At 45.6% G+C, this 15486-nt stretch overlaps 1 protein-coding gene across 4 annotated transcripts in view; it reads right to left on the bottom strand.

Moving 5' to 3' along the window:
• Positions 1-15486, bottom strand: part of RAB11FIP3 (RAB11 family interacting protein 3) — a 166005-nt gene that overhangs the window by 73490 nt on the left and 77029 nt on the right. For all 4 annotated transcript variants that reach the window (XM_074965711.1, XM_074965712.1, XM_074965714.1 and 1 more), the window contains exon 3: positions 958-1049. In XM_074965711.1, the coding sequence (XP_074821812.1) occupies positions 958-1049 (92 nt within the window). The remainder of the gene's footprint in view (positions 1-957; positions 1050-15486) is intronic.

Below are 15486 nucleotides of genomic sequence, written 5' to 3'. Positions count from 1 at the left end.
TCTGGAAAAACAAACAACCCGGTGAGCTGGGCCTTCGTGGAAGCAGGAGAGTGTTTGCTCAGAGGGTAAATATGGTGGCCCTCCTGCTGCTGCTGTCTGGAAGGCACCCAGTGCACCTGCCGACCGGGGAAGAACAAAAAGCCCACAATAAAAGTTGACAGGCATGTCCTGGTAACAGCAGCCTCATTTACAGACAAGGAGAGCAAACAGCAAGAGACAAATAGAATGGCCTAATCCTTCCCACTAGGGAGGGCCAAGGGGAAATGGAACATTCCATGTCAACAACAAAAATAAAATGCGGGGGGGAGAAAAATCACACTGCCCTTTGCTCTGCCTTTAGCTGACAGCACAGCAATGAATGACATCCGAAATATTCTGTGTCGTCCTTCTGTTTAGGAACAGCCTCCAAGAGATTGGAGCAGACAGGCTCATGATGGGCGTATTTATAATAAGTACTTCCTGGAACTGGGTTCATGCTCTCTGTTGCCACAATCCCCAGTGGCAAAACGAACGCAACCACAGCAACGCACCTTTGCCATGCTTCTAACATTCTTTTGCCACAAGGGGCATTGCTCCCACAAAGAACACAACACACACTGGGAGCTTGTGGCCAGAGATGGAAAAACCTTATGAGCGTTCAATGCTATCTTCAACTCTGAGCACCAAAGCAACATGCAGTGATGTCTGGCTGGCAGAAATACTGATTCTAATACAAGGGTAAGCCGAAGGGATGCTATCAGACTTTTCATGTAAGTGCCATTTTCTATCAAGAACAATGCTTGTGTTTAACATGTCACACTGGGCCCAGCTTTCAGAGATTCTGAGCACCACCCCCACTGAAGTTAACAGCAGCTTAAGGGCTCAGCACCTCCACAAGTCAGACTGCCTATGTATTTCAAGTCCCAGACTACACACACCCCCAGTTTTCATGCCCTTATTTAGCTTACTAATACTTGCCTCAAACGTGACGAAGTCATCGAACTCATCAGGACAGACAGAAGGTTCCTCCTCATGGGTATACCCCATCTCACACAACTGGCTGTCAGAATCTGAAAGCACAGAAAACAAAAGGTCAGCTGTTTCTAGCGGGGAGGAAAGATCAGAAGAGGATTTGAACCCCAAAATGAAGAGCGTGTCCCCGTGAGAGCCGGTAGTTGCAGGGCAGACTTGAGAGAGGACTTAATTTTCAACAGAGGGGGATTTTTATGAGGGGGGATTTTTAATCATCATTATTAAAGATCCCAGTTTGAGAGCAGCCAAAGTCACAGGATTAGTCCAGTTAAAAAAGTGCTTCCCAACATTAGATCCTTGGTGTCCTCCGCACCTTGAAGCCGATTGGCATCTGGGTTCCTCTCCCCCCCACCCCCAAACACACCCTAGCACAATTGCTGCCATCTCTCCTTTTCTGCGTGTTCTTTCTTCACTCTTTATTCTTCTGTGTTATTGTTGGTCACTAGCTTTTTTTGCTGTTCTCCCCAGCAATGCCACCTCTTCCCCATTCTCCTACTCCTCTTCCCCATTCTCCTACTCAGCAGAAGACTACATGCTGCTGGGGGCAGGGGAATCCATCACTTCTACACAAGACTGAACTGATTGCCATGGGACTGGTGAAGAGAGCAGGCTGCTGCTGAGCCTGCAGCTTCATCACGAGCGACCAAGACAGAAGGGCAGGGACAGGGGGTAGCTTTCAAGGGGCTTTACTTGAACCACTTTACCCAAAACATGAGCGTCTTGACATTAGAGTAGATCTGGGATCATAGAAGTTTTCTCAGCCCCAACGCTCCCTTCTGACAAGTCCTCCCCACCCCTCTGAGCGAAACCTAGAACTCTTCCCACAGGTTGAGAAACACTGGGTTAAAGTAAGATACCCAGTCCTGTCAGCTCAAATTAAATGGTGGGAGCAGGATCACATCTCTTGAACGTACACATATCAAAGCTGTTTAACTCAGATGATGTTAACCAGGGCAAGGAATCATTATGGACAATAGTGTTTTAGAGAAGCTCTCCAATCATGTTGTATTTTGGGAGCCGGAGGGGCTCTCCCCTCACAACTGATGGAGGCGGATGGTCAAAGCAGAAAGCACAGCCTATGTTCATGTGTCCTTTAAGCTATTTTCCAGAAAACTGACTCCACAGCCAGTTCAGATCTCTCCTAGGCTTCAGTCCAAACTAAGATTTCTCTAGAAGTCATACGAAGCTCAACAATACAGCCACCAGGACGGAACATGTGTAAACACCTTTGCAGAGTACATTCCTTATTCACAGCATAAGCCTTTAAAAAAAAAAGTGTGTGCGCACAAGTTCAACATCTATCCAGAAAAATGTTATAAATAGCTTTTGCTATTAATAGATTTGACTTGTTATTAAGAGTAGAAGGCAGCATGGTCTATTAATTATTAGTAGTAGTACAGAACATTGGACTGGGAGTCCAGCTCTGTCACTTATCTGTTGTGTAAGCATGGTCAAATTACTCTTCCCCAGCCCCTTCTCCATTTCCCTTCCCATCCATTGACTCTTCTATTTAGAGTGAAAACTCTTCAGGACAGGGACTGTCCCAATCTCTACTGGGGCTTCTAGGCACTACTGTAACACAAATAATCACCACCTAAACAAGTTGCTTTCTGTCAGTTCTATGGCTGCAAATTGTTCTGCAATTTGAAAAGCCTGGGGAATAGTGCTTTTACCCTAAGGGTGAAGAAAAGCATCCTAGCGCAAGCCACCACCAAGCAATGTTTACAAGAATATTTCACTGCTATCATCAATAGATCCTTTGAGAGCAGCAAAACCAAGTAGTGTGTCAGCATTAACTGTGATGCACAGAAACTTGACAAGCAGCAGGAACTCAGTTGCCCGGGGTGGGAAGACTGGGCTGAAATGTGCATACCTGGTTTAGCTAGCTTGCTGTACTCATTACAAAGGCAGTGTACATTTACTTAACCCCTCTTTCAAAGTAGGATTTTAAAAAAGGAGCAAACACTTCTTAAAAATAGGCCTGATTATTCCATGACTTCAGATCTCCTTCTAGGGCTACCATATTTCAGGTTCCCAAAAAGAGAACACTGCTGGAGGGGTGTGGGGAAGAGCTGGAGAGGGGTGTGTAGTGGAAGGGGTATTGGGGGGGTGGGAGCTGGAGGGGATACCTACAACAGGGGTGCTCACTGGAAGTGGGGGGCAGTGTCACTCCCTGTCATGGTGGCAGGGTGGCTGGCACAAGCTCAGGACGCAGTGACAGCCATCAGTTAGCACCTCCCGGCAGGACCTCCTCCCCAGGGCTGGGGCCTGGGTAGGCAGGATCCAGCAGCTGTGGCTGCAGGGGGATGGACCAATCAGCTGCGGAGGTGGGGAGAGACTAATCAGGAAGCAGACCAATCTGGGCTCTTTCTGAGCTGCAAAGACTGTTCTATAAAAATCCCGGACATTCCCTGGTATTTGAAAAATCCGCCCAGATGGAGGATTTAAAAAAGAGGCTCTGCCCAGGAAAACCCAGACATATAGTAACCCTGCCTTTACACCTAGCTCCTCCCACCCCCTTTTTACTCTCCCTAACTCACTCAAAGCCAAGAGTTGCAGTAATCTTCCCTAAAACCCATCAATGCTGCCCTTTCAGTGGGCCAGTAAAAATGGAACATTATATAAACACACGCACCGAATCCAGGCTCTAGGAGCAACTACTGTACAGCTAACCTCTGGCTTGATGGATATCCTCAGCCTATGTTTACGGACTGTAAAGCTATCTAATTTAGAGGAAGCCTGCAACACATGGCATTCTGACAAAGCAGTCCTCTCTTAACCTGGATGTGTGGCTTTTAGCGGCAACACCATAAATCACAGTGAGGAACAAGCCTGAACATGTTCTTTAGCAAGTAGTGTCTGATTATGTGCTCTCCCCTACAAGCCTGGCAGGGTCATTCCTTCAACTGATGAAAGGTGGTCCTGTGTGTGATTTACGTCTGTAATATCTCTTGGAGCAGCACAGGCCAAGTTCTCTTTTGCCCGTGGTTTTAGTCTTTTGATTCTGCTTTGTAATCAAAGAGAGATTGTCACGTACTCAGCAAGAGCTAGTCAGTACGCTAATAATGAGACAGCTAGCCAGCATTCCTCCTCCTAGGCAAATAAAGTGGTCATGTAAAAAGGCACTTTAAGCCCGTGTTTTCTTTACCTCATTTTTAGCCCCACTGTTATTTAAAAATTCAAAGTCTTTTCCTACCAGAAATTGTTTCTCTCTCTGATTTTAGTTACTCGGCTCTATATGCAGCTTTGCTTTAAACGAGGCTGGACAAAGCACTTGAGAATCTCCAGTAGCAAGGAACAATTCTGAACTGGATTAGAAAGATAACCCAACAGAGCTTTTCCATCTCAACTTTCTATCATTCTAGGATTTCAAGTTCTGAAAAAGGCAATGTGGGCTCCTGACTTCTACAGCTGCGAAAACCCAAGGAAAGTGCTCTCATTCCCAACCACACGAGGCAGAGACTGTGACCTGAGAGTCTCAAAGACGAGTAGGGAGAAGGCTGATCTTTGTGGAGGAGTGAGCAGCCCTTCTAAAATATACTATTAATATTGACATCTCTAGGTGGATGAGGAGAGATGTCATCAGATGTGGACCTCAAAATTCATGCCTCTGGATTATTCTTATCAACATATCTTAACTCAGGCTAGACTTGAAGAGTATTTGGAAGCTGCAGCTAGAACAGAATGCAGTGGCCCATTTAGTGGTGGTCTGCATAGACTGCACATTGCTCCACAGACTCTGCTGACTTCCAGTTAGTTTCCAGATGCAATTCATGGTGAAAGTTTCTATTTCTAAAAGCCCTTTATGACTTCAGAGCCCCGTCTTTACGTGGGTATCAAGAGAGTTAACAATATACAGAGTGTTGAGCTGAAAGCGACCAGACCTGTGCCAAGCAGCTGGGAATTGGGTGGCTGCCAGCCCTTTTACCACTATCATCTAGAACTGCTCTAAGCTGGGTCAGGCAACATGTTGACTGAAATACTGAAGTCTGGTCTACAATACTGCTCCCATTGCTGCTAGCAGCAGAGGGGGGGGGGAAATTTACAAGTCTACAGTAAACACAGCCTCAGCAAAGAGCTCTTGATTCAAATTACTCCTCTCTCCAGCCTAAGACAAAGCACCACTGGACCTCCATGCATGCCTCCAAGCACAACTACTTATTCAGGTTCTTTCTGGGGGGATAGGCTGGAATAGGAGGGTTTTAGGTTGGGGCGGGCGGGCTTTTAGCTGTATTAAGAGAGCCTGATGTTTTATATGCACAATTTGAGATGTTGATGGGAACCCTGCACAATTAAAATAAACAAAATCTCTGCTACGCTCAGCCTCTGTCATTTCAGTCGGCTCAGACGCTGTCTGATCCCACCGTTTGTGCTTGCTCAGTTACATGAAGGGACAGTGTCCAACACACTATATCTTATTCAGTTGCGTGGAGAATATGGATGCAAGTTGCCCCATCTGTTTGTGACTTGGTTATGCTGGAGAGGTCTCTCTGAACAGTCCGATATTCTATTCTTACTGTGATTTGTGCTTTGAAAATGTAGCACCACTAAAAAGAGCTTTGCAAGAAAAAAAAGTATAGGTTTCTCAATAGCTGACTGCACACTTGCCACTGCTCCATTCTCCAGGAGCAATCGCTAGGAGTCAGGTTTGTTTCCACATCCCTCCAACTCAGGGCTACTTTCTCCACTATCAGCAAAGGTGCTGAAAGCAGACAATGAAGACAAAAAATAACCAAAAAAACAAAAACCAGTGAACACCATGGATGAGTTTTCTACTCAACTCATTATCTTTCCTCTTATGGCAGGTTCTTTCCCCAATTCCCCCCCCCCTTCCTCTCATATGGCGCTTTGTGTATACTAAGGGTTGCTATGGAGATCTTGCCTTCCTGTCCTCCAACACAATAGGCTGCATTAAGCTTTCAAATTCCTGTCCAAATGAGCAGAAAAACAAAAGAACTACTTAACTGCTTATTAGGTGCTCCAGATCCATGAACACCACCTTCACACGTATGTACGAACTCATGCATGAAGTCAGCATGGTATAAGACCTTGCCCAGGCTAGAATGGTTTCTGAAATGCTCCCACTATCGCAGCCAGCAGCACAGCTTCACTAGCAGCATCAGCAACAGTGGGAGTATTAGAGTAGAAAGGGCACTGGCATTAACCAGCATTTACACACGGTCGACTATGACACCAGGGACACCCATGCAAACTCTCGCCTCCTCCCTGTCCTCTCTCATCTGCTCTCCACTAACCTTCCACCTGGCCAAGTGGCTCCATCCCACCTCCGATCTCCCTCACACCCACTCTCATCCCTCTTACTCTCTTTTACTCTGGCTCTTCCCCCACTCCACCCCCCCCCAGAACAAACATGCTTTAATCTCTGATTTACAGGAGGTGCCTTGACTCCACTTGTCCCTCCATCCACACCTCTTTCGCCCATTAGTTTCTGAGTTCACTGTGTGACAGGTTGGATCACAGAAACCCCCTGGGAGCTGCCACCTGATGTGCCAAGACTACTTCTGCTCCTGCTTTCCTGCCCTGTCAGCTTAGGACTTCAGTGTCCTGCCTGGTTTGAGCCAGACACGCTAGCCTGCTGCAAACCCAGACCCAGGTCTGAGCCACTTCCCCTAACAGCTATAGGCTTAATTGAAAGGAACTTAGGAAATGTTCCCGTCCTTGACACTCAGATGCCCAACTCCCAATGGGGTCCAAACCCCAAATAAATCTTTTACCCTGTATAAAGCTGTTCTCTCCCCCCCCCCAGTATTAATACATACTTTGGGTTAAATTAATAAGTAAAAAGTGATTTTATTAAATACAGAAAGTAGGATTTAAGTGGTTCCAAGTAGTAACAGACAGAACAAGGTGAATTACTAAGTAAAATAAAACAAAACATGCAAGTCTTAGTACAGTAATAAAGCTGAATATAGATAAAATCCTCACCCAGTAAACTTCCTTTTACAGACTAGTCTCCTTCTAGTCTGGGTCCAGCAATCATTAACACCCCCTGTAGTTACTGTCCCTTGTTCCAGTTTCTTTCAGGTATCCTTGGGGTTGGAGAGGCTCTCTCTTTAGCCAACTGAAGACAAAATGGAAGGGTCTCCCAGGGGTTTAAATAGACTTTCTCCTGTGGGTGGAGACCCCCTCCAATCTCCTATGCACAGTCCAGCTACAAAATGGAGTTTTGAAGTCACCTGGGCAAGTCACATGTCCGTGCATGACTGAGTTTCTTATCACCCAAACCACATTCCTGGGAAAGCTCAGATGTGGATTGGCGTCTCCAAGTTCTTTGTTGGCTTAAGGGCTTCTTGATTGGGAACTTACTGAGAATAGTCTTTTCTCAGGAAGCTGACCAACTGCTTCACTAAAACCTACTCAGAATCAAACAAGTATGCAGCCAATATTCATAACTTCTAATACAAAATTTATATATGCATACAAATAGGATTAATAGATTCAGTAGATCATAACCTTTACAGAGATCTGTTACCTGGCATATGTAGCACAAAACACATTCTAGTTATGTCATATATACATTATAAGTATATTTTCATAAAGCCTTATGGGGGGCACCGTCACACAATGAATATGCCATCTGGAGTTCTCCTCTTTCAATTCCATCCCAGGCCTCCTACAATCTGACTTCCACTCCTAGCATCCCAATGGAACTGTTCTCACCAAAGTCTCTCCTGACCTCTTCTTGGCCAAAGCTCAGAACCAGTGCCCCACCCTTTTCCTCTTCAACCTGTCAGCTACCTTCGACCATACTCTGTCTGTTCTTGTCCTCATTTGGCTTCCATGACTGTCCTCTCATAACTCCCCAATTGCTCCTTCTGCATATCGCTCAGAGGCTCCCCATTCCCACTGCAACTTTCTGTGCTTCATCCTTGGTCACCTTCTCTTCTCCTCCTATACCCTGGAGGTGGGTAATTTCATCCACGGACATAAATTCAACTCTCATCTCTATGCCAGTCACTCGCAGATCTACCTCTACTCCAGACCGGTCGTCTTCTGTCCAAACTACATCCCAGCCTGTCTCTTGGTCATCTCCTCCTGGACATCCAACTGTCAGGTGAAGCTCAATGTGGCAAAACAGACGACCTACTTTGCTCAAACCCACCCCCCATTCCCTGCCTCTCCCAATCACTGTGGACAACACCACAATTATTGCCACTAAGAGCTGTACCCTGGGTGTCATCTTCAATTCTGCCCTCTTTAGATCACTATGTGCAGACTGTGTCTAAATCTTGCCACTTCTTTCTGCATAACATCCCCCAGATACAGCCTTTCCTATTTCATCCAGACTCTGCATCTCACATCTCAGTTACAGCAACATGCTCTTCTCTGGCTTTCACAAATCCCAGCTTGCCCTGCTTGTATCCATTCAAAATGCCGCTGCAACGATCATCTCCCTGGCTTCTCAATCTGAGTATGTCACCCCTCTCTTTGCGTCCCTCCACTGGCTCCCTTTTCTCCGTCACATACAACATAAGCTACTGGCCTTCATGTTCAAGGTCCTCCACTGCCTATCTCCTCTCATACACTATCGAAATGTGACCTGCCTCTGATCACCCATTGTTAAATAGTCAAACATCTTTATGCTTTCTCCCATACTGTCCTGCATTCAGAGTGGGGGCTCCCAATGAACATCTGCAAAGCTACCTCAGTGTCCTCATTCAAATCCCTTCCTAACACGCTCCTTGCTATGATGCCTATGAACACACTTGACAATGGTTAGGCAGATGGCGTACAGATGGTGACCTATATTATCTCATTGGTTCCTTGTGCTCCCTTGCCTGTCTGTATTCCCCTGTTGTTTCTCCTCTTATCATTCAATTGTAAGTTCCTTTGGGCTAGGGCTTCTCTTGGTTCTGGGTTTACACAGCACCCAGCACAATGGGGTCCTGCTCCATGACTGTGGCTCCTAGGCACTACAGCAGTACAAGTTGTAAACAGCACTGTCACTGGCATAGCTAGTACTAGAATGGTGAGAAACTTCCCCCACGAGTCTAGTCACAAAGGGAGCAGGATGGGCTAGTATACTGTACAGAGACCTCCCCAAGTTCTAGCCTGACAGTGAGGCCTGTGGCTTTGGACAAGTCATTGAAGCTCTCTGTGCCTGAGTTCTCCATTTGTCAAATGGAGCGAATTCACTGGGACGAAGTGAGGATAAGTTTTTATAAAAGGGCTTTGTGGGAGCAGAAGTATTCCCTGAAAGGCTTGAGTTATACTACAAAGCAAAATATGGAGCTAGAGTACAGGAAGTCATGAGCAGAGACGGCTCCTGAAATAAATTAAAAACTGACTTAGGGACACACTGCAGAGGGTTTCAACAGAAGAACAATTCAAAGTGGAGAGCAGCGAGGGCAGTGACAGGCAGGTCACTAGCAGAGCCACTTGTGTGTACTTCACTTCAGAATGACCGAGAAAAATAAATCCTTTCAAAAGCGTTTAAGTGAGTTGACAACACATACTGTACCTGGTGCCGGGAGCTACCAAGCCAGCAAACTCACAATGATTTGAACAGTAAGGATTACGTAGAGAACTCAAATTATTCAATGTCAGGTAACGAGGCTGGGAACTTGCATGAACTGTAAGTGTAGAGAAGAGACCAGGAAAGAGACCTAGAGACATTGTAAAAGAGTTTGGGGTGGGGTGGGACAGGGGACAAGAGGATGGGAGGAATCTTAATGTGAACCTCAGAAAGAAAGACTGAAGTATAGTTTAACTTAGACAGCAACTCCGCACCAAAGAAATGATGGAGTGACGTTTAGGAGAATAAGCTATTAAAAGCAGAGGGTTTTAAAAACAAGGTGGTCAAAATATGCAGTAAACACAAGAAACTGTCAGGGTCAGCAATAGCTAAGTACTATGAATCTGTCCAAGAGAGCAAATCATATCTGTACAAGCAGCCCTTCCACACAGGGGCAAGCCATTAGCTGTATTTTTTAGGTTAAAATAATATAAAATAGCTGGATTGGTATTTCCAGAGGCATCGCGCACCACATGCCTTTATTTTAGTCCCAAATAACCGTCCATTCTTAATTACAGGACAGAATTAGCACTGGCCTAATAGTCCTCCTGCTTCAGGGACAGCATGTACTTGATAAAAAGGATTCCTATTTCAGCAAGGGGAGACCTTCACTTTGCAGGGCCTTCTCCAGGTATAAATGGGTGGCACTGATCAGGGGCTGGAAGGGGTAGGGGAAGGTGTCTCTCCTTTTCCAAACTCTCCCCTCCCCATTTCTTTATATCAACAGCAGTTTCAGATCCCACAAGGTGGGCAGCACTACAGTTCTTTCTACATTTCCACAGCTTCAAGTTGGACTCAATTCTTAAGCATGCAAGGGCTAGGGATAACCTTCTCTCTCACTGTGCGCCTGTTACCATTGGCACTTCTGCTCTTGGCTTCCTGCGAGTCCCGCAACAAGAGCGGATGGAGTCATCGCTTGACCTCTCCCCAGCTTTGGAGAACTGCTCCCCCCGATCATGCTAGTACCCAGAAAGTGGGAGCTTATGGAAGTTACACAGTGCTGCTGTGTGAGAAATCCCAAGGCTCTCAGCCTGCACCATATGCATTGCTAGAAGGATGAAGGCATTTGGAGGGCGTGGGGGAAGTGCTACAGAGTGGGAGAACCGTGAATGGGGTAGTCAGCCTGGAATATGGTGAGGAGGAAGGGGAAGATCAAGGAGCAGAAAGCCAAGGAGAGGAGTTTGGAGGAGTGCAAGGTTAGAAAAAAGTAGAGTCGGATGGCTGGGGAGCAAATATTACTAAAAAGAACAGAATAAGGGGCTGGTGAAAGAACTAGCCAGAAGTGGGGGCACGAAGAGGTCTCCAATGTGCTATAGACATATGTTCTTGCCCTTTAAGGGGAAGGCAACTCCTCTTTTCCATGCAGCTGGGACTGCATCTAAAGGGGAATACACTTCTATTCTTGTGATCCAGCCTCCAACTATCTGGACAGATCACATACTGACTCCGAGAAGGAGCAGGGAAGCTTTCTAATACATTATGTAATATTACATCCAAAGCACTACATTTAGAGAACTATATAAAGGTTGCAAAGTCAAGCAATCAAAAGTTCAGAAGTGTCAGAATTAAAGTTTCCTGTGCACCCTTAATTCGGTCCCCTTGCATGAGTAATTCTGATATAGTCTTTAATTACATGGCCACATGCTAATTTTTCCCACAGGAAATCTGCCTCATTCAGTGCATGGGTAGATGGTTATTTAATATTTCTTTTTATCCCCCTAATTCCATGTATTGGCTCAGGCCTTAACATATACCATCTAAAATCCAGCAATGAACAAAAGAAGGATTCATTTCTTCATGAGCGTTTGTATGGTGCTCTCCATGACACCTGAGTGCTCACAAATGTTAATGAATTGATCTGCGCAACACTCCCCGAGATCAGATAGTATTACTGCCCCTGGGGAACGAAGATAGAGAGAGATTAAAGATAAGAGTTTCAAAAGAATACATTAATTTGGGGTGTCCAGTTTGAAACACCTAGCTCCTGATTTTTCAGAGTACTCAGTATATTTATAGCACTTTATATGTTCAAAGCACAGCTTCAATCGACTTCAGTAGTAGGTGCTCAAAATGTCTACAAGTCTGAGCCCAAGTCTCACATGTTGGATACTGAGAAAAACAGGGAACATTTTGGATTCATCTCAGTTTAAGGGACTTGCCCAGCATCACATATGAAGACAGTGGCAGAGGCAGGGATAGACTCAAATTCTCCAGGGTGGGATTAAACTTCCTTAATCAAGAGACCATCCTCTTCCTCCAATCCCTTGCCCCTTTGCTACACATCTTCCAACTTCTGCAAAAAAGCAATGCAGGGGTTCTACAGAGAACAGCCTTATTCACTACACAACCCTGATCAGTTACCAGAATACCATCCCTCCTGTGCACTAATGAGGCAGGGGTACTCTGGGGAGAAAAATAGCATGTGATCATGTAATTAAAAATTGTATCCCAACGCATATGCACAGTGGGGCTAAATTAAGGCTGAAGGGGCAACTCTCATTCTTGTATGTCCTAACTTTGGAGTGCTTGAATTTGCAGTCTTAACATTCTGTTGATGTGGGCTTTTTTAAAATTTAATTTCCCAATTTTGTTTTAAAAAATGAAAATCAGAAATTCTATCATGTGAAACCGTATTGATCTACAACCTGGATCACAGCAGGGTTCATATCTTTACTTCCACATCACAGATCACTTGAACTAATGGAGTAATCAGCAGCAGTCAGCTGTGAACCACTCTGTGAATCAACCACTAGAGGGAGACAAGATCCACTGGCTAAGTGTCTTTCACATATTTGCTGACAGTAGAGCAATACAGAGACTCAGGACTCCTGGTTTCAGTGCTTGGTTCTGGAGGGGAACGTGCTCTAGCGGCTACAGACTATTCTGCCCCATAGCCTTAGCTGGATGCCGGCAGAGGGAGCACAGCAAACGCAGGAAAGAAGTTCCCTAGTCTTGGTCCTGCTGGAACTGCTGTGGTGGTAGGAACGAGGAACAATTGTGAAGAAAATCCAGCTCAGCCTCTAGAACCTCAGGATGGAACATGTTCAGTTGCTCTGCGGGGACAGCGCTTGTAGTCTGGTTGGTTCAGATGAACTGAGAGGGGATGGGGCAGGCTGAGTGCAAGGTCCCAAACTCAGAATATGTGCAGACAGATTTTCAGAGGCTTATAACTTTGCCAAATTGGGGTGGACTTTCACAAGGAATATGTAGCACTGATAAGAGAATGTTAGGATTAGATTTACCTGCACCCTGCCCCTTTAATGGTTTGGAGCTCTGCAGAAGAGATCACAGTGGGAAGTAGGAAGTGGGTCCCGGAGGGCAAAAAAAGGCACATCCCTGACACCCAGGTGATCCCAGTGCCAAATTTCAAGTCCCTGCTCAAAAAGCAAGGAGGAGCTAAATGTTAGTAGGAATTTAATGCGGACAAAATAATGTGCTTTTATTTAACCTCGTTCTGAAAACGAGCTGGACTGATTTTGCTGACATTTAAAAAGACCTGTAGCAGACACTTGACATGGAAAATTTCAGCCTAAACAGTTAAAAGTTTGGCAAAAGTTACAAAGCAACTTTGAAAACCAAATTTTATATTGGAAATTAGTCAAACCTAATTTTAGGCATCATTACCTGCACCACTTATAATACTTAGTATAGTATTCTTTTATAGGAACACTATAGAAATCCCACAGATACAGTTGATTTGTACAAGAACATGTGTTGCATATCTTCCCTGTCTACCACATACAGTTAGGATAAAACTTCCTAAATGTCCCCTCAAAATGTGTTTGTGGGGGGAAATGAGAACACTTTTTAAATGGATTCATTCCACCCTGGCCCCTGGTTTCTGAATCTTTGCCTACCAAATACACAATTTTGAGCTTTAATTTCAACACTCAAAAGAATTTAAAAAAATAAAGTCAGCTCTGTTCCAGTATTTGTGAATTTCGATTGAGCTTCAGCAGTGAGATTTCTTATATGAAGTGCATGAATTTTAAGAAGGTTAGTGGCTTAAGTGTTCCATACACTACTATTGAAGTGCTAAGCGTTGTCCCAGGCAGACTGAAGTGCTTTGTGTATTGATCCACAAAACATGGATCTCTTCTACAGTTCTCATCTTTTCATTTGGACTTTCTGGGAGCGATGGTAATGAAAAGTTAAAAGTAAGAATGGTTTTAAAGCACAAAGGTTGTTGCCACAAAGAGGTCATCAGGCCAACACAATGATAATAGCTCAACGCCATACTGCAATGGACACTGCCTCTTCCCAAGGTACTGCAGATGGGCTATAGTTCCTAACCCACATAATATAGGCCACTAGCTCTTACAGATTTGCCAGTGCTATACACCAAAAGACTACCAAACTATTCTTGCACAATAGCCTGCAAATAATGCACTGCAGGGTGTTTTACAGTCCATAAAAAGGCAAAAATCCTGTTGATAAAGTGCTTTTGGCTTCCTGTGACATTACCCACAATACAATCTTGACTGATGGACAGCTGTGCCCCTCAACTGTACAAACTGGGATGTCTTTTACACTGCTCTGCTGTGAGAACCACCACTTCTGGTCTCTTCACACACAGCCTCTAACATGCAAAATCACTCCCAACTGAATTATAGAAGTGCTCCTAGCCAGCCACTCCTGAATTACATTGAGGAGCAACACCAACAAACTTCCAGTCCCAGACTTATCCCCAGAAATGTGCCTGTTGTACTGCCTAGCTCTCTCCTTCTGGACAATACAAGCTCACAGAAAGTCTGTCATTTCATTAATAGAAAGTGATATGCACAAACTCTGTTATCCCAAATGAAGGTTCTCAAACATTTCAATCTAAACACACTAACTTAGATAAACAATAAAACAAGTTTATTAAAGACAGAGATAGATAGATTTTAAGAGATTACAAGTAATGAGACATAAAAGTCAAAATTGGTTACAAAGAAATAAGAGGTAAAATGCAAACTAATACCTAACTTAACAAGCTAGATGAGAGGTGGGCAAACTACGGCCCGCGGGGCCTTCCTGCCCAGCCCCTGAGCTCCTGGTCCAGGAGGCTCGCCCCTGGCTCCTCCCATGCTGTTCCCCCTCCCCCGCGGCCATGCTGCCGCGTGGGCAGTGGGACTGCGAGCTCCTGCCGCTCTGAGTGGCATGGTAAAGGGGGGTGGTGGTGGGGCACGCATGGCGGGAGAGGGTCTGGGGGAGGCAGTCAGGGGAGAGGGAGCAGTTAGGGGTGGGGGATCCCAGGGGGCAGTCAGGGGACAGGAGGCAGTCGGATGGGGCGGAGGTTCTGGGGCGGTCAGGGAACAGCGGGGGTTGGATAGGGCATGGGAGTCCTCGGGGGGCTGTCAGGGGGCAAGGGTGTGGATAGGTTGGGGCAGTCAGGGGACAGGGAGCAGGGGGGATCCCCCAATGAGAACCAGGGCCTGTGATCTAGTAAATTCTGTTAGCTGCCTGAAGAAAGCCTCATCCACCTCATCCCCCTGGTCCGGTGGGTCTATAGCAGACTCCCACCATGACATCACCCTTGTTGCTCACGCTTCTAAACTTAATTCAGAGATTAAGGTTTTTCTGCAGTTTCATACTGGAGCTCTGACCAGTCATACTGCTCTCTTACATACAATGCAACTCCCCCACCTTTTCTGCCCTGTCTGTCCTTCCTGAACAGTTTATATCCATCCGTGACAGTACTCCAGTCATGCGAGTTATCCCACCAAGTCTCTGTTATTCCAATCACATCATAATTCCTTGACTGTGCCAGGACTTCCAGTTCTCCCTGCTTATTGCATTTGTGTATAGGCACTTAAGATAACCTCGCTGATCATCCTGCTTTCTCAGTATGAGGCAGGAGCCCTCCCTTCTTGCGCTCTCCTGGTATCCCACGTCCCCACTTACCTCAGAACTTTGGTCTCCTTCCCCCGGTGAACCTAGTTTAAAGCCCTCCTCAC

The sequence above is a fragment of the Natator depressus genome, chromosome 10 (assembly GCF_965152275.1).
Source record: "Natator depressus isolate rNatDep1 chromosome 10, rNatDep2.hap1, whole genome shotgun sequence".
Taxonomy (NCBI): domain Eukaryota; kingdom Metazoa; phylum Chordata; order Testudines; family Cheloniidae; genus Natator; species Natator depressus.
This window is presented reverse-complemented; position numbering and strand designations above follow the sequence as displayed.